General features: G+C 35.7%; 2 protein-coding genes across 3 annotated transcripts in view; both read right to left on the bottom strand.

The window, feature by feature from the left end:
* LOC143353920 (glucose dehydrogenase [FAD, quinone]) overlaps positions 1-7,358 on the bottom strand; it is a 29,109-nt gene extending 21,751 nt beyond the window's left edge. Inside the window, exon 1 of the mRNA XM_076787507.1 lies at positions 7,159-7,358. The gene's annotated coding sequence lies outside the window, so the exon portion shown is untranslated. The remainder of the gene's footprint in view (positions 1-7,158) is intronic.
* A 560-nt stretch (positions 7,359-7,918) lies between these two features.
* On the bottom strand, positions 7,919-19,365 carry LOC143353926 (uncharacterized). 2 transcript variants are annotated; one of them, XM_076787519.1, is made up of 12 exons: positions 18,674-19,365; positions 17,878-18,009; positions 17,178-17,270; positions 16,603-16,767; positions 16,395-16,526; positions 16,108-16,310; positions 15,161-15,307; positions 13,770-14,141; positions 13,460-13,705; positions 12,833-12,983; positions 8,532-8,755; positions 7,919-8,198 (listed from the first exon to the last, which is right to left on the bottom strand). In XM_076787519.1, the coding sequence occupies exons 1-12, from the start codon at positions 18,777-18,779 to the stop codon at positions 8,073-8,075; spliced, it is 2,097 nt and encodes a 698-aa protein (XP_076643634.1). In that variant the 5' UTR covers positions 18,780-19,365; the 3' UTR covers positions 7,919-8,072. The 2 variants fall into 2 exon arrangements, with proteins under 2 accessions (XP_076643634.1, XP_076643635.1); XM_076787520.1 differs by lacking the exon at positions 15,161-15,307.
* Positions 19,366-19,388: the final 23 nt, after the last annotated feature.

The raw sequence follows: 19,388 nt of genomic DNA, 5'->3' as shown, positions 1-19,388 counted from the left end.
AAATGCGTGAGCTGTTTGTTGCCGGTTGATCAACTCCAATCTATTCGGTTGTTGGAAATGAAATGTCGGACTTCGGAAAGTTGCGTTAAACAAATGTAACCTCCTTCCAATGAAACTTACGGATCAATGCAAGCAATCATTTTAATCAACAAATTCTGTCAATGAATTTAAAATTCATTGACAGGCTTGGGCATTATCGAAATAAATTATTTGAAAAGCAATCGTTAAATGCCATTTGAAATAACCAATGAAAAAGTATGAATAAAAATATAAAAAAAAAAATAAATTTTCATTTCTATGTGACTGTTAGTTTATTTGAACTGCCAAATATTTTTGTTTTTAATTATCTCATTTTAGTATTTTTTCATCACTGAAACTGAAATGATAAATAGTACAAGAATCCTGAGGCTTTTACTGTCCAGGAATGGGGGACAATTTTTTTTTAATATAGTCAATTTCAAAGAAAACTTAAAAATTATTTCCCGAAGAAAAAAGATTAGAGCACGTTAAGCACGTTATTTCAGTACTAGAGGATTAGTTACGCAGTAACAATTACGGGAACATGGGGCTCCACTTAAATTATTCCATACTTGTCTTGGCATTTACCATATTGAATCGCAGGACTTATACACAGGGTGTGCTAGTATTGATGGTGGTCGACCCCGTGGAGGGGTCGATTCTACATGAGAAAAGAAATTTGTTTCGTTTGAGGCTTTGTTTTCAAGGAAATCGAGTTTAGAGATCCGTCGGGTTCGCGTGCTTTGTATGCAGAAAGTAGAATTGGTTGGTCATGATCAGACGCGTCAGTCGACTCCTATGGAATAGCACGCGTATTCGCTGCATTTTCAAACTCGAGTTTCTCGAAAACGAAGCTTCGGATGAAAAGTATTTATACAACTTTTATTATTTTTTCTTATTTTCTCATGTAGAATCCTCTCCTTCTCGGTTGTACTATCAATACCGGGACACCCTGTATATGCTTCGAGCAAGCTGAATCGTCAGGTTTAGCGAAAATCATTTAGCAAAGAAATGGCCAACGCGAAAGTTCTTACGGCCAAAAGAGTTAAGTGAGTCTTCATGTTCCTTAGTCGGATGAATTAATTAATGTCCGGTTGAATGTACGTCCACCTTTGGTAGTGGTTTCGCTCCATTTTACTACTAAAGGTGTAGCCTAATCGACTGTACACTCAATAAGTAAAACATGTCCAATAGCAAGAACGAAGTGCGATAGCTAGACTGCGGATCTTTATGTAAAATAAAATTTTTCTATGTAAATTTAAGTTTCATGTATTTTCAATAATTTACAAATCTTAAAACAATGACAATAACGATTTTGCCCGATTCTCTTAGAGCAAGGTTAGGTCCGCTCTTAGTGCGACCGACCTGCCCTCTTCACGATGGGAACGGTTTGGCATGGATTTGGCAGGGATTTGGCATGGATTTTAAACGGATTTGGCATGGATTTGCGACTGCAAACTTTGCACTGAAATACCGAGCCATCTGTTTCTGCATCGGGCTCGGAATTTGTCGACAAGTTTTGGTGGCAGATTCATAGCAAGTCAAGAGCAAATTGCTTACTGGGTAATACATATTAAATTCAAACAAATTATCTTTTTTCCTTCCGTCTTTGGTAACCTTAGTAGTTCACCTACATATTAAGCACAATTTCAAATGAATTTAAGTTGTAAATCTTTTAAGAAAAAGGTAACATAAGCTGTTGTTGTGGAGTGAGCACGGAAGAATGTGCAAATCATGTTTATCTATTGTGTAAAGATATACTGCGATTATTTAATGTTGTTTTAAAAGCATTACAACACAAAAATGCATGTATAATTCATATAGTGAATAATTCCTCTGAGTAATTTCTCTGTTACAAAGATCACCGAGGAAAGTGTGGGACGCTTCCTCGTCTTGCTACCACAATTCTATGTATTTATTGTTCCCAACGCGATGTAAATTATACGTACCAGATGTTGATATAATCCCATTTTCTAGAGATCTGGCAAGTGTAAATGAACTTTTCCTCCGGGAACACGTTTAATATGATACATTAAAATCGTTTCGTAACAGCGACGGGAAGTACCTCATAATTGACGGAAAAATTAGTTCGGTCGTCTTTAGAAATTGCAATTCAGTGTTCAAGTGTATATCGCGGTTTGCATATTTTGTTGTTCGCAACGTTTGAAACGAGGATAACATGTTTATTTAACCAAAATGAAATATGGTAGAAAAATATAATAATTTCAAGAAACAAAGCAATATTTTATGAAAGTACCTGAATATATTGATTAAAAAAATATAGGACACACATTATAGAAAATATTTATATATTAACTCACAAAATTTTATTTGTTATTGATAAATTGATGCTATAACTAACATTCACTTTAGTTTAGCAGAATAGAGAACTATACATTCCAGCAATAGGTTTAATTAATTTTAGAATGTTAATAATCGGGAAGGCATAAGAAAACTCCACTTAATATTCTAGTGGTGCAACAAACCACTTTATTGCATATTTATGATGTCAAATGACAAAATTTATTCATATAAATTATACTTCAACACTGTTTTTTTTTATTTGTTACAATGTTCACCTTGACCAACTAAAGTTAACTTTAAGTTCATAATTTTTTTTATTAATTGGTTTATTATTAATCTATAGTTTATAATTTTTTTTAAGTGTTTGTTGCTAATAACCTTACAATACAGGAGAATTAACGTTGAGGTTGTAAGGAAATTTTAGAGATTGTGATATTCCCTCTCTATAATATTTTTTTATCTGCCATCTAGACAGTGACAGATAAGACAGTAATGATCGTATGAGTGAGAATAAACGAACTGACAGCCAATTATGGTAGATTTTGTTAGAGCTGGGTTTCCTTACATGTAGAAAAGTATTTAATCATACAAGGATTTTGTAACGAAGTTGAATTTAATTTTCTCAACTCGTTACCTTACTTACGTAATATCTTTGTGGTGAGTAAGCAAATTTTAACGTCTCCATTAGGCAGGAGTATCCTTTTTACGTTTTCTGGGAAAAACTTTATACTACCTTTGATTTATGGTTCGTTTTACGACGTCATAACAACAAGTCGGTCGGTCTTTCAATGAATAATGTTTAGCCATTTACACGCAGGCGTTGTATAAGCTTGATATTCTAAAAAAAAAAACAATATTTACGTACGAGGTATTCGATGGTTGGGCAACAATTCTCTAATAAATTTTAACCGTAAAATGTTTACACTCGCCGAGTAATAATGTATAATTGTGTTTTATCCCCGCTGTAAGAAATATTTTACTAAACAGAAATACGTTCTCAAAAACACGTTGCGCCGAAGATTTGTTTATAGATCCGCAGGCTACCTATGACCTTCTTTTATACAGCCATTTTAGTTTTTGCTTTAATTTATAGCTTTTTGTCGCATCAACTGCTGAGTTGTTATGCATTTTACAGGTGAAAGTTCACTTTTTGTTTTGGATGTTGTATAATGTCTAATTTGTTTTTCATGATTTTGATGTACTTAATTGATTTATTAAGACACCGTTGGCTAAATTAAAATGTAATATAAGAACGAGTGAAACCTCCACATAAATTTTCTATCTGAGTTGCAACAAACTCGAGTGAAATAGAAATTAATTTTCTTCCTTAATATGTTTAATGGGTTGCCAAAAATATAAAAGTATTTTCAAATTGTTCTAACGTTTCTACTGTGTAAAAATGCAAACCACCCTTTTTTGTCATCAATGCATAAAATATATTATATATTATATATGTTATTACTTGTAGAAAAATCTGGTTTGTGAAACTGATCATTTCAATATTCAAGAATACTGCGAATTTGTACATGTCTGCTCCATTCCACTGCAGATGTCGAAATATCATGTTCCCTAAAAATTAATAGTTAACGCTTTTTCATCTCGTTAAGTGCTGATCGTCGATATGTCTGACAGGTAAATGGCTAGAAATGGGCCGTTTTTTTCTTAGAACAGATGAGGAGAATGTAAGACAAGTAGTACGATGAGACTGGTGGGAACATTTCAAGGGAAAGGTAGAGTGATTCCGCGTTTCTTAATGCCAAGGTATGCCAGGACACACCGGTCACTGTGGATTGCAACTGTTACGCGATACGCGAACGAAAATTGTTGAAACCTCTTGCGAGCCAAAACTTTTGCAATTCCTCTCCTCCTCCCCCCCCCCCCCCTCGTGGTGCAACAACTACGACAGCAAACTTAGGGAAGATCGGATACGGTTGTCCCAAACACTATAATACAGAAACGTTCGACGGTAAACGTTTATTAATAGCTCAAGGTCATGCGTAGATACACTACCAGGTTTAACTTCACCTTGGCGACCCAGAAATTTTTAACTTTTTATTATATAATCCTGTGCATCTTGACGAGAAAATGCCAAGAATCGAAGTTTCAAGGCGAGGAATTCACTGGTTCAAAAGTTATGCGTTGCAACCTATGCGATGCAGAGATACTCTGGAGCATTTAAAGCGAAATTGCGACCGTATAATGGCTGTCCCGTAATTTTCGTCGGAAGATATTACGATAAGACGTGCAACGTGTTAATTGTTCTGCTTATTTGATGCCGTTGGCCCGTTAAAATTGCGCAGCGAGTTAATTGTAATGCCTGTTCACAGCTGTAAACTTGTCAACCGGTGACACGCAGACTTTCTCACTTGGTTTACGTTTCATGGAAATGGTAACAATGACAGATTTAACGCTTTCTTTGTGAGGGGTTAGCCAATGTTTGCTGTTCATAGTTTTAACGCGAGGAGGAAGTTGAAAATTTATAATCTACCAAATTAATTTAAAACTAGAAAGTTTTTTGATTTATATCGAAACAAATGAAATTTAAAAGTAAAACTGAATGTCATAGACTGTTACAAACTCATAGAGACTGCATACTAGAATTTTAATTGTTCAATTTGCTCTAAACCGAACATAATTAAACGAAGGATTGTTGCTCAAATGTAAATTTCTTACATTTAGAATTTTGAAAGTATAGAATTAATTAAAACATACTATGTTTCTTGATCCACTTTGAATAAAATAAATGTAATATACAAAAATAAATAAGAAAAATGAAAAAATAAATAAATAAATATTATCATAAATATCTTATATTATCTTCATTTTCATAAATTGAAAATACATAAGTCGAAAATAATATAATAATAATATTAAATCCTTCTAATTCCTCTTCAGTTTTCTATTTAATAAAATTCGAAATATAATAATTGTTTTCACGACATTTTCTATATGCGGCGTAACGACACATGTTAGCAAATATGGATTTAGAAAAATACATGTGAAATGAAGGAAGCCGAAGTATTATAATAAAAGTGAACGCCTACATTTTGTTCACTAAATTAGGAATTGATTATTCTTACATGACCATTGATATTATATCATGAAGTTAAATTTAAAATTTAAAAATGTACGGACTGTTAGTAGACAGAAATTTTAGAAAAGGATTTTGTTGAATTTGTTGCAAGAACTATTTCCTGCATGTACAAATATAGAGTATGAAAATATATTCTGCTTTTTAATACAATCTACACACAATTTTCCTTGTGCCATATTTTATTGCTATTTATTGACTATAAATGATATTCAATAGTTGATAGAAATTTTAGAAAAGGAATTCATTGAATTTATTGCAAAAATAATTTCCTGCATGTACGAATATAGAATATGAAAATATATTCTGATTTTTAACACACACTACATATAATTTTGCTTGTATCATATTCTATTGTTATTTATTGATTATAAATGTTACGACATATTCTTGTTGTACAGATTAACAACTATGATTATAATATGATAATAATAACGTCAACGATAAAAATTATAAAAATTGTATAAAAAAAGTCTTATAAAAAGTTGCAAAATTATAAAAAATGTATAGACGATATAAGTTCTGATTTTAGTATATCTTTATATCTAAAGATATAAAATTATATCTTTATATAATATATATAAAATATTATATTAAATAATAATATAAAAAATATATACTTAAATAAGTATATCTTATTTGGGAAGACAAAATTTCGCTATGAATCCGTTCGGAATCGATATCCGCCTTGAAAGATGGTAAATCCGTCTTTTAAAGTATAAGATCCGTAAGCAAGAAAAAGCGAGGTTAAAAGCAGCTTGAGAAAGTAACTACGGCTTTAAATTTCAGCTTCTACGGTTCTAGTCGGTACCCTTTTAGAAATATTGAAGTCAATTACGTCTTGACATATTTTTTCGTTGCAGGCAAAAGTCGGATTTCTCTCGTGAGTTTTGGTTTCAGTCGCAATCATCACCGGGAATCTCTAACGAACAGAGTCGCCAGATTAGGGGAATTGACTCGAATTAAGGGGACTACAGTTACCCTCTTTTTGCCAGTGCCGGATTTAGTCACGTGAAAAGTAAAATTTTTTAGTAAAATTTTCAGCATGTATAGAGCTTCTATGACTCTACAAAACATATTTTTTAAAATTTTTCCTGAAAAATTTTATGAAATTGTGATGAAAATTCTGATAAAATTTTCAGAATATGTAGTACTTACACATATCTACAGAAAGTATTTTTAGAATTTTCTGCGAAATTCTGATGAAATTTTCACAATATGTGTAACTGACACAAATCTACAAAAAGTATGTTTTAATATTTAACACTGAACCTACCACGGTCAAAATGACCGATTTTATATTCTGCAATTATTGAAACTATAAAAATTTACATATGGAAAATAGTAGAATACATTTTTCTGTCCAAGCATTTATTATATTGAAAATTATGGACAATCTCAATAAATTTAGGGTTGCCATTTTTATAAGGCAATATTTACCAGATATTGTTAATGCTTGGCAGGTTTAGGGTTAAATTATATTTTTTATTTTAGTAAAGTAAACTTTTGATCAATTGCAATTTTCTCAAAAAATTGTTTTCCCGATATGCAGGAAACTAGTTGTTCTAAAAAAAAATTCAAGTGGTACGGTCCAATAATGAAAAAGTTGTTGTCCTTTTAAGAGTGTCCGTTCATTAACAAGAGTCACTGTACGTTGTAATTGTTATCTGATTGTGTTCCGTACGGTAAAATATGCTGTGAATTGTGCTGGAGGTAGTTGCACGCAACTGGCAGGAATGGCTTACCTTTAAGGGGTCACCGCTCTTATCCTATGAAGCGAATTCCGTGCTTACAGCACCGGTGATCTTCGGGCACGTTTGTTTGCACCGCGCGCGAGAGCAATGGGATCGCAGTTTACGGTACCGCGATCAACAGCGAACTAAAGTGGTACCATTCCCCATCGCGGTGGTAATATTCGACAACTTCCACCTCTTTCTTACCTTTCCTTCTGCCCGGTGTCTGCTTATGGAAATTACACGAGAGCCTAGTACCATCTCTCCGTTTCTTCAGAACGAGTCGTTGATTTTTGCACACTCGTTGTCACATGCGAACATCGAAAACAAGAAATTCGATACTCGATTTTACTTCGAACAAACATTATGAGTCACTCAAATTTCGCTAAAGTTCCGAAAATCGGTCCAATCCAATTGTGCTGAAATTTGGTAAATAATTTGGTAAATTTTATTTTGCATTAAAAACATGTTTCCCAAAAGGATTTTTGACACTCACACAGCGAATTCTGCCCTTTAGAATTGACGGAACACGTGTTTTAGGAGCCCCTCCATCTGCACCCGCCCCCAAATATCGTCGGTAAGGTAGAAAATCATACTAATATAATACAATTTTTTTGAGTTGTCAAAAATCCTTTTGGGAAACATGTTTTTAATGCAAAATGAATCTATCTACCAAAATTTGGGTCATTCCGATTGGACCGATTTTCGGAACTTCAGCCTAAAATTTTTCTGATCAACTATTATATTCGTTAAAAATACAATTTTTATCAAATGAAACAATTTGTTTTTATTTATATGTGTTATTATACGTATTTTGACATAGTGGATGATAACTTCAGTTGCAATGTGCGCTACCATTTTATCACGTAGTGTACATAGCATTACAAATTCTTTGTGACTACATTTGTTACTCTATATCGATTTCGTTATGCCTTGTCATCGCGGTTTTTAACGTCAACATAATCGTCGTTAGCACCGTAACTTGGTAAATTGTAAAAAGACTGGGGCTCCTTGTCTTCATAACTTGGCGCAGCTGTCCTTGAATCTGTTTCCTGTCGGTAAAAGTAAAAACTGGTTTATGTTTCAGGTTAAGTTGTGGAAAGTCGAAATTCGACAACGTTCCAACCATAACTTTCGAATGTTTTGCGGAAGCTGCCTTTGTCGTAGCAAAAGTGCCGTTGTGCTTATAACATTAACATTAAAATTAAATTAAATTACTGTAGGGTGTAGATCACAAAAAATTGTAATATTAAGAATTAAAGAGTTACAATAACCGTGGAGACAAAATATCTAAATGATAGTCTCCAGTTCAGTCTCCAAAGGTTGACCTGAAGCTTCATCAAGATTTGAAAAAACGAAAGGAATCTACAAAAAATATTTCGTACCAAGTTTTCAACGTCCATGTTTCGTTTTGTTTCGTTCGAGGAATCGTTCTCTAGATCTACCTCTTCAATTAGAGTTTCGATGTAAGATAACAGAGCCTCCTTGTCCATCTCGAAGAAACGATCTAAATTTGCAGTTTCGTTATTAGCGTCTATCTTTTGAGCTGATGATATCCCTGAATCGCTGCTGTATGATTGATCCGTGCGATTAGAAGATCTCACGGTGTCTGAAACAATGGAGGAACGAAAATATTTTCTGAAGCACAATCGGTTTCGTGGTAGTCATAAATCAAACGTCGGAATTACCAATTCAACCAGCGATTATTCAGTTGTTAATAAGATAAATTATATAACAGTTCTACCGCATAAAGCGTGCTGTACTTAAACAGATTTCCACGAACGAGCTGCCTCTTTCAAGAAAAGGTGACGGACTACAGCAAAAAAGAATCAGAGAAACATTCGGGACGTCTCGTGTAAAGGTCACTGGTGCTCACGTTTTTTGCGTGTCTGTTTTTGTCACATTCGTGCACACGAACAAAGACATTTCAGATGTTAACATCCGATCCACTGCCCCGAAAAATCCAACGAAGGCAAAACACAGTATTCTCTCCGTAACTGTCGCAAAGATCTCTACCGTAACTGTCCAAATTTTATCCCTATTACTGGGGGATCCCCCTTGGAACCAGTCAAGCGGTGAACATGCTCGACGACCGATCCAGCGAGGGGTTGAGTATCGGCGAAGCATAAGATCGTATTCTAATTTTTTCTTTTATGAAACTGTTACCAGTTATTAGTATATTTGTCTCGTTTTTCCAAATGAAAAGATACTACACACGATATATTAGGGGTACTCATAAGTAATCAATTATTTGCAAAGAATTTGTTTTGCTTTTAGTTCTGTACCGATCGTTAAAGAGGAAACACGTATTCTTTTACAGTTTTCGGTAAAGCAGCCTATGTTTAAAATATTCTAAAAAGTATAATTTTTTTTTACAACCCTGTAATAAAATGGCGGCGTCCGTACCGAAATGGGAAAGGCATATAGGCAAAGAATATGTGTACCGCATCAATTATCTGAGACCAACAAGAATATTCGTCGATCAGTTTGCACTTCATTGCTATCCAGATTTCGTAGAGGTCCATTTTTTAGGATCAGTAGAGATGCAAACCGCAATATCAACCCCTAAACCTAGCTTATCACTTAGAAAGGTGTTATTGTGCATTTGGTGGGACTGTCGTGGAATAATTCACTTTGAGTTGTTGAAACCTGGAGAAACAGTTACTGCTGAGTTGTATTGTCAGCAATTACAACGGCTGTATTCAGAACTATTGAAAAGAGGGCATCTTTAGTTCGCAGAAAAGCAAATTGACAATGCCCGGCCCCATAAAATGAAACTCACTCAGGAAAAAATCAAAGAATTGCAACGAGAAGTTTTGCCGCACCCCCCGTACTCACCCGACATTGCTCCCTCTGACTATCATCTTTTCAGATCTCTGGAGCATTATTTAAGAAATAAAACATTAACTTCTGTAGAAGATGTAAGGAGGCACCTTGAGTCATATTTTGCTTCACGAACCCTGGGTTTCTATAAGAGGGGGATTGAAAATTTGCAGGAAAGATGGCAAACTGTCCTTAATAATGATGGAGATCATATAATAAATTAAGAAATAAAAATTTGAATTTACTACAAAGTTTGTTTCAGATTCCAAAATAATTGATTACTTATGGGTCCCTGTTCCGTCGTTCGGGACGGGAATTGCCGGTGTAAACGGTCGGACGTACACGAAAGAAAACTGGCGGTTACGCGACACACAACGAGCAATATATTCCCAACTATTTACAGAGTATTTACAATTCGCGGAGGCGCGAAGGATCCGGTGGACTGGGTGTGCTTTCGGTCGCGACGTGAATCGAGTAGCGGGCTCGCAAGTCGTTGGTATCGGAATTACGTTAAGGTGTGCTTTGGTTCGCAAGAGTGTTACATCTCAACTCGATCCGCGCGTCGGTGCGCGGGGTGTATATCGCCGGGCCTCCCTGGCGGCGGAAGGGTGTCGCGGGGTTGCATTTCCGAACGGTTCGGCAGCAACCGTCTTTTCGAGGCGTGACCTCGGGTTCGAATTCGCCCGGTGCAGGCGACCATTTGGCGGGCGCGCTCGCTTGTTTGGGACCGTGGCGGTCCTTTAGGTCGCTCGGTCGATGCTCCCGGCTTGTTGTCGGGCTCGGCCGAAGGTTGAGCCCGAACAGCCCCCCTAATAAACCATAGTTACTTGTGTAGCAAACGGAGTTAAGAATTCGAGGACCTCTACGGTAAATGCCAAGTCCGAGACTTTAAACGTTTTTTTAATATTCATCACGCTTTGAAAATAAGTAGAATTAATATAGGCACAGTAATTGGTACGCCTACACAAATTGGGACCCTTGCCCCAGTAGAAGTCACACGTTGGAGGGATTGTCCGTTGGTATAGGTATACAGAACCGCCGGACTAAATCTCCCCTTGCGAGTTCGCGGACGAACTCCGCCGATGGGTTCTCGTAATCCACTTACAGCCAAGAAATCTCTTGCGGGAAAATTCCTAAGTTCCTTCATTCTTCTTAATTGGGTGTGTAGCTAACCGTCTCGGCACTATTAGGGTTGCTATTCAACCATAAGCCTTATTAAGTGCCTCCTTCCGAGTGTCAATAGTCGCTATCGAGTTTTCTGTTCGGTGTCTACAGTTGCGAACATGTATCCCTTACGGCTTTTAACGGGGGGTTTCCCGTTAACACGTTGCACGACGGATCTTTAAGCAAAATTAAAATTGTCTTCATCACAAAAAAGGGGCCGTTTATATTAGTCCTAGTATTTCTTCTTTTTTTCGAAATATTTATGCGAGTATAATTTCATTTTAATTAATGTTATTTCGCTTGCGAATATTTAAGTATATTTAAATTCCACTTTTAAATGTCACTTTCTTTTCACGGATGTTTGAATGAAATATAGTCCTTTATTCCATCTTACACGGTTTTTTAATAACTTGGAACGTATCTCCCATTTTACTATGGAAAACGTTTTATTTTGCACGGCTGTTCGCACGATTTTTTGCGTTCTGTGCAACAGAATGTCAGATTGTCTAGTTACCAAGCTTTTTTAAATTCGATGTTCCCCTGTGTATTAGGTACGCAGTTACAAGTACTACAGACGCAGAAAATTCCATCAACTGTTCATAGAAAGAGTGAAAAAAGCTTCTAAGAAAGGGTTGCGTCACTGAACGTAACTTTCTAAAAATGTTAAATCGAATTAATTAAAATAAGTTAGGATACATGGCGGTCTTAAATGTGTTGCCAATTAAAATAATTCTCCGGTCAAACCGGGTGCTCTAGCTGCGAGGGAATCCGGAATCGTTAGCCGGTGCATACCATTTTTTTTATATTTTGTATTTTCGACACGCGCTTTAGATAGCTTGAGCTCGTCTAACGATGCTGAATTTTTGTGTAATTTATAGTCCCTCTGGGATAACAATATGACTCGTTCACCCAAAGAGCTTACAAACGAAACAATGTTAACGAGCGTCTTTGTTACTCACATTCACACATCATTAATGTTAATTTATTCTCCATGGTAATATGAGAATACTTCTGCAATTTTATTTGAGTACCTCGAATTGAGAATTAAAGAATTTTAATTCAGAATACTGATAATTGTGCATAAGCGAGGCATAGGGTAAGTGACTCACTTACTGCGGGGGTACCAATTACTGTGCCTATATTAATTATACTTACTTTTAAAGCACGATGAATGTTAAAAAAGAGATATTAAATTTTTTCATTAAAATCAGTTAATATATGTTATACATTTTTTATAAAATGTATTTTAAAAAATAAGTATAATTAATATAGGCACAGTAATTGATGCTCCCACAGTAATTGGGTCCCTTATCCCAGTTTGTAGAAAAATTATCCATAAATCTGCTGGATATTGGTTTGAAAATTCTCTTATTATTAAAATAATAAAATCGAGGAATTCTTTTAATTTTTCTGCATTTCAATTTCGACTAATTGTCCATAACTGGGGCATACTGTTCAATAGAAAAATGATCAGTAAATCTACTAGATATGGGATTGAAAATTCTATTGTTATTAAAATTTTAAAAGTGGAAAATTATTTCAATTTTTCTGTATTTCAACTTTGACGCATTGTGCATAACCGAAGGCGTTAAGCAGAAAAATCAAGGTATTCACGTTTGTACCATCCGAACCATTGAAGTTGTAATGGTCTCCGTAGTTTAGGTATAGGCAAACTTACTTAATTTGTTGAAGAACTTACCATGGACTCTCGGCTCGGAATTGTACGTGAAGTTTATGCGAGCTCCGCCGTACAAAGAAGATTGGTCTACAAGTTCTTCCAAGTTTTTGCTCGTAAACCGGTCTTCGCCGAAATAAGGTACTGCACTTGAGGCGTAGTTTTTATTTCCGTTCTAAAACAAGCAGGTGAGAGAACAATTACTTTCAACGTGATTGAACTTCTACCATGACGGAAATTATTTTTTCCCAATAAATAGCAAGATTATCCAGTTGGTTATAGAAAAATCACATGAAAAATATTATTATTCTTATTTTGCTACAGCTGCGGATGTTTAAACAAAATAAAATTGTTTTGATTAGTATTTCCTTGAAAAGGATGAGTCCAAAGGTCATTTGAAATAACTTTGTCCCTTACGAAAATGTTCCCCGCTGCCTCGTTAAGGGGTTATTAACGAAAAACGCGGATCAATCAGAGCGCGGCTACAGCAGACGGATTCCGGCCCGGCCATTGCCGACGCTACTCTCTGCGCTCTATAACCGCGCTCTGATTGGTCCGTGTTTTTCGTCAATAGCTCCTGAACAAAGCCACGGAGAACATTTTCGTAGAGGAAAAAGTTATTTCAAATCACCTTAGTGTAGTAGAACTTACTTCTGGGTAACTTCGATCAACCGGTTTGTCATCAAAATTTTCTTGAGTAGTTTCGTTTGAGAAATGCGTTAATGACTTCATTAACATTTCTAGAACATCAGCGGTTTCAGAAACGTCACTGAAACTGTCAATGGTAGTATCCGCCCTTTCAGATGCTTCTTTTTGGAAATTTCTGTCGGACACTGTCCACAAAGATGGCAGTTCATAGTTGTCGATAGATAAATATTTCAATATCTCTGGAACATTCTGTGCAAACAAATCATATTAAGAAACAGGACTTATAAATTAATTTCTGATAGAAAATACTCACGAAAGAGAAATCCTCCATTTGTATATCATGAATATCTTTATTTTGTGATGCTACGACAATTTGTTTTGGAACGTCGTGTGGCATATCAGTGTTGAGATTATTTATTTGAGTGTCTGTAATTCTCTTGTTTTCTACCGGAAGTGTGTGAGAGTGCTGGCTATTGGAGTTTTTATTTTCTGGTGATTGGTATGACAAAATTTCCTTTTCTTTTTCTTCCGGATCATGGACGAGATCTACCACTGAACTATTATACCCTGGTACGAACAGACTCTTTTTACCAAAAAGCTCTTCCACATTTGTTACATTCCATTCACGCAAAAGACCATCGACATCTACTAATATTTTATTCAAATCGTCTTGCGAAGGTTCATCCTGTAATAAAGGAACTACAGTGAATTCTCGTTACGAGTCAGTCCCGCTGTTCTTTTTACTGATTCTTATACGAAATCGGAGGTTCTCGCCGAGCGTCGCATTTGAAATACACAGGGCACGCTGGAAACCTAAGAGTCTTATCCGTCTACAAGTCATAAAAAACCTATGACCACTAAGCGCTAGCGACAAGAAGACTGAGAAAATGTCTTTCTCTGATACAATGTTGCACGGAGAAATGGACAGCGAAGCTCGAGAGCCGTCGCCGCCGAGGAGTGTGCCACAACATTGTCGGCTATATTACAAAACTTCTTTATTTTTCGTTATTTTTCTATGAAACTTTTACCAACATATTCGTGGCATTTTTCTGATTAAAATGATGCCAAACGCGATATAATTCGGATCACATTTACACTAATTTTCCATTAATGTAATTGTAATGGGAAGTAACTTTCGTCGTTCATTACACAAGTAAATATCATCGGTATTATACCATATTTTGTTTCATTTTAATCAGAAAAATGCCACAAATATGTTGGTGCAAGTTGGTGCAAATAAAGAAGTTTTGTAATTGGATTAGTAATGGTCTTCTGAGCTCACACCGATATAGCCGACAATGTTGCGGCGGCGATGGCTCTCGAGCTTCGTCCACTCACCGGTGGTGTGGGTTATTCCACTGACTCCAAATTGTAAGGTTGGCACTGATTCGTAATGAGAATTTACTGTATTCTGTAATTGACACAGATCTACAAAATGTATTTTTTAAATTTTCAATATACTCCGTATAAAAAAGTTTTAAACTTTTAGTATATTTTCTGTAATTCCGACGAATTGTTATTTTTAAAAATATTTTTTCATGTCATGTAGTAAACTAACTGTTCTAACTTTAAAAAAAATTAATATCAATATTAAAAAAATGATCGTCTTTTTAAAAGAATCCGAATATTTTTCTGTCCAAACAAAGGACTTTTGTTTACCGAAAGAACGGCAGAAACTTATTCAAGTACCCAATGTTTATTCACCTCGGGGGATCCGTGAATTTGCGACGTTCGCATCCATTTTCGAAATTCTTCGCTGCGCGGCGTCGAAGTGAGAATTGTTTCTATCCAGTTAGTGTACACGACGGGATTCAGTATACTTCTGATGGATCGAAACCAATCTTGAAATTGCTGGAAGTAGCAGGCTGTCGTAAGATTTTATCGAGGAGCGTTAAGATCGCGATTAGACACTGTGTTACTTAGGGCATTGTGGTTTGAGAATAGTCGAACATCATCCATTTTATGGATCGAGGTTACTATGGCAACTTTCTTACTGCTGCGATGAAGTAAAAAAAAATTGAGAAATTATAATTTATGGGTAATCATAAAAGATTTACGCGGGTATAGTTGTGTTAGATTGTCAATTAACAATATTATAAATAGAACGCAACCTTACTGGGTCCTTACGCTTTTCACTACTATACCTTGCGACAGTTATCGTAGCAACACTGTAACTACAGTATTCTCTCCGTAACTGTCGTATCTTCCAGTCTGCCGAGGCACAGTTCTAGAAGAAGTACTACATTCTTTGTAGTGTGCTGAACGAAGGGAAGCTATTAAAGTTCTTCTGACTTGACATTTACTGTAGAGGTAGACGAATTCTCAACTAGGCTTGCTATACAAGCAATTGTGATCGTAAGTATATCGTGTTTGATGTCATGTTAAATAGAAAAACGAGACGAATACGATGGTAAAAGTTCCATAAAAAAATCGAAAATTAGAAAATTAAAAAAAATTAGAATACGATCTTTTGCTTCGCTTGCATTAGTGTGAGTCTCACCGATAGTCGACCATTCGCTGGCTCGGTCGTCGAACGTGTTTACCGCTTAACTGGTTCCGAAGGGTGGTGGGGATAAAAGAGTGACATTTACGGTAGAGATCTTTCCGACAGTTATGGAGAGAATACTATTAGTTGATTTATGAAACAATACTTTAATGGTGTCTTGAGGAGATTGAGCATCATTGTCTTGTTTGTTCAGGGATCCTGGCCAGGAAGATGAATTATTTTGCGGTACCATATTGCAAGTTCTATTAACGTCGCAATTGTACGATTCGCATGGTGCCACAGTTTTCGCGACGCATTTATGCATCCGAGGACATATCCATCCGCGACAATGCGCATTTTCCACCTCGTCTTCTGTAAACATTACGAGTAATGCGAATAAGTAATTATCCCAACTGATTGTATAATGGTGTATATTTTTTTTGTTCAGTATACCTGCTGCCGTTATGCAATCCGTCGTATGTTTACAGGGTGGATCCGAGCAGGTACTCTCTGGTTTCCGTAAGAAGCAGTCGAATTCCGATGAACAACTTAGACTTCGGCATTTGTTGAACCAAATGTGCACGTCTAGAAAATAAATTTTGATTCCATTATCGACTATCATCGAACTGATAGTTCGTTGATTCATAGCATTAGGATTGACCTCTGTTCTTGCTGCAGCTCCGCAGTAGTTTGCACGGCGGGTTGGCACAGAGTGACTCCCGGAGGATACAGTGATGGCCTTGAGGACACTTGAACCCGGCGCAGGACGCCGGACCCTCGTGATACTCCCGCTGAGATACACATCTTGCTATCTGTTGCTTGCATTCTAGTAAACACCACCGAGCATCAGTGAATCCTTTAGTATTTTTAACTCTTAAATACTATAGACCCCAACTACCAGTATGCAGATTCCCCCACCACTGGTCCCTGCATATAACCCTATCGTGATTTTATCTCTCCTGGAGACAACCTCCTATAATAGGTTCCTAGTCCCCCGCCCCCTTTTCACACACTCCATAGGAGCATGGTGGGGGGCCTCAGGAGTGGGAAGAACGTGTGGTCTGGGTCTCCCCACCAAACTCCTGTGCTGCGTAGATGTACACGCATACATTCAAATGGAATACATAAGGAATACAATTCCTTATGATTATGGATGGAATACAATTTAGAAAAGAAAAATATTAAAAATGGATTGCATTTTGACTTTATTCATACTATTTATATTGATATACTTACTTTGATCCCAAAGACAATGTCGAACTTTCACCATGCACAAGTATCCGTTGCTACAATGCACAGTGTCGCAAGTAGAAGGCCCTCTCAGTGACTCTTAAAAAATTTGATTTGCATATGGTCAACGAAACCAAAATATAAAATATGAAAAACTGAAAAAATTGCGCGCTTTCGGCTGAGAAGTACAGTGGCGAACAAAAGAAAGATTGAAATTGCAATTTCTATATATAAGTATTAACAACTTTGGCACTAGATAGTTTTTTAAATGTTGATAACATTCATCTTGCCTGAGGCATCCTCGCACATATTCGATATAAGACGATGGCTCGGGACGGCTTTCGCCCTATTACGGATAAGGGCACCCAGTCGGCCTGACATGGATGTACAGAGTAACAAAACTAAAAAAATGTTCGAATATCAAAATCGTAATCACAAAAATGTAGAATCAAACTTACTCTTGTCCACCCGGTTTTATTACTTGTGGTACTGTTTTAAATAAACTATTAATTTTCTATCCCCTCTTACAGTTTTCTCACTTCCATTATTTTATAAGACGTAGATGTTTATAAAAAATGTATTGCTGCCTTAAAATAAAATTTCAGTTTGTAAAAATTGCCGTGGTTATCGCATACGTTACTATTTAAATTCTCTTTTGTCTGCCATTGTACAATAACTTTCACTGGGAATTTGTCGAGCTACTTACCTGTTCGAGATTTCGCGCAATAAAGCATGCCGGGACATGGAGGATTTTTGCAACGAAATTTACGGTGCACGCATGTCTCCGTCTTTTCACACTGCACGTATGCACATGCTATATGATTATTGCCACCCAGTTCTATTATCAAACAAAAAAAGAAGAACAGTGTTTCATAATTAAAATAAAATAAATTAAAATAAGATACAATAAGATATAATTAAACTGCATTAAACAATTATATTTGAACAAAACCGTACAGGTTACATCGAATGCCTGATTTATTTTAATCAATTTAGTTGAATCAGAATTAATTTTAGAAAATTAATTTAACGTTAACCTAGGACATATGCAGGTCAATACGCTTTTATGCAGAATTTGATACTCTATCGATTCGCGATACAAACGTCTTTCCATATAAATAAATCAAGGTGACCTTCAAATGTCCGAAACGCCTTTAGACATATACAGAAATGTTTACGTAACAATATTTCTCTCTCTATACCATGCGAATTTTGTAAATATAATTTTTTTATATTATTACAAATAGCGCAAATGTTCAAGATATGTAAGTTACGTGGTCACCCTCTATACTAAACCTGTAGACTAATAATAGTATTTCTTGATTAAAACACTTCATAAAATTTGCAGTCTGAAATCGGCCATTTCATATGCAATATTACAAAGATATGGGACACGTCGTTCGCAAGTATTTCATTTGAAATTCAATTCATAAATTGTCTTCATAGTAATTGTACAAAAGACTCATAAAGAAAGATAACAACGACAAAGCATATGTACTTACCTCTTCTATTCAAATTTTCAAGTTGCACTTGTGTGGGGAATTGAAATAGAGCGATTAATGCAAAATACTCGAACCATTTCGTCGCCATAGTGACACGATTAAGCATGGATCATAGTATCAAGTAATGATCGATTGTGACTGCACTTGTTGCCAGTACAGTTGACGTAACTGGTACAGGAAGACCATAGTCATTCGACGCATACGGTTTCCGATTTAAAAACGGTGTACGTCCATTGCAAATTCATTTCCTTTTTTCATAACCATTGCCACGAATTTAAAAATCTTTTTTACAATAAAGAACTTTAACAATAACGCACATTCGTTCGTATGCAATAGCAAACATTTCTATGATACCAAAAGCTCATATTTATTAATATTTACACAAATGAAAATAATCAATAATTGTCAGACAGATCATCTAATACTTAACGTACAGGATTTGCATACTAGACTAATTACAAAAATTTCTTTTGTTTTACAATAAAGTTTTATTTCATACCATAAATAATATTTCTGCTTCCTCTCTGTCTAGATCTATTTTTGCAACGGCATAAACGCATAATTCTAAATTGCTTGTTTTAAACAAGTTTCTTTAAAGAGTGTTTCTGAAATGATATAACGATTTTTAAATAGTTTTTCTAATTATAGTAAACACTTGTGTTGTTACACTCGACTCATTTCGACTTATTTGTGATCTCTACCGTAACTGTCCAAA

The sequence above is a fragment of the Halictus rubicundus genome, chromosome 5, assembly GCF_050948215.1.
Source record: "Halictus rubicundus isolate RS-2024b chromosome 5, iyHalRubi1_principal, whole genome shotgun sequence".
Lineage (NCBI taxonomy): Eukaryota > Metazoa > Arthropoda > Insecta > Hymenoptera > Halictidae > Halictus > Halictus rubicundus.
The sequence above is the reverse complement of the archived record's forward strand: the minus strand, read 5'-3'. Positions and strand labels throughout refer to the sequence as shown.

Coding starts and splice junctions, on each gene's coding strand:
- LOC143353926 (XM_076787519.1), bottom strand. CDS start 18,779: ATGCTTAATCGTGTCACTATGGCGACGAAATGGTTCGAGTATTTTGCA. Junction 17,271..17,877: donor TTGCGCGAAATCTCGAACAG/GTAAGTAGCTCG, acceptor AAATTTTTTAAG/AGTCACTGAGAGGGCCTTCT. Junction 16,311..16,394: donor GGATTGCATAACGGCAGCAG/GTATACTGAACA, acceptor TGTTTACAGAAG/ACGAGGTGGAAAATGCGCAT.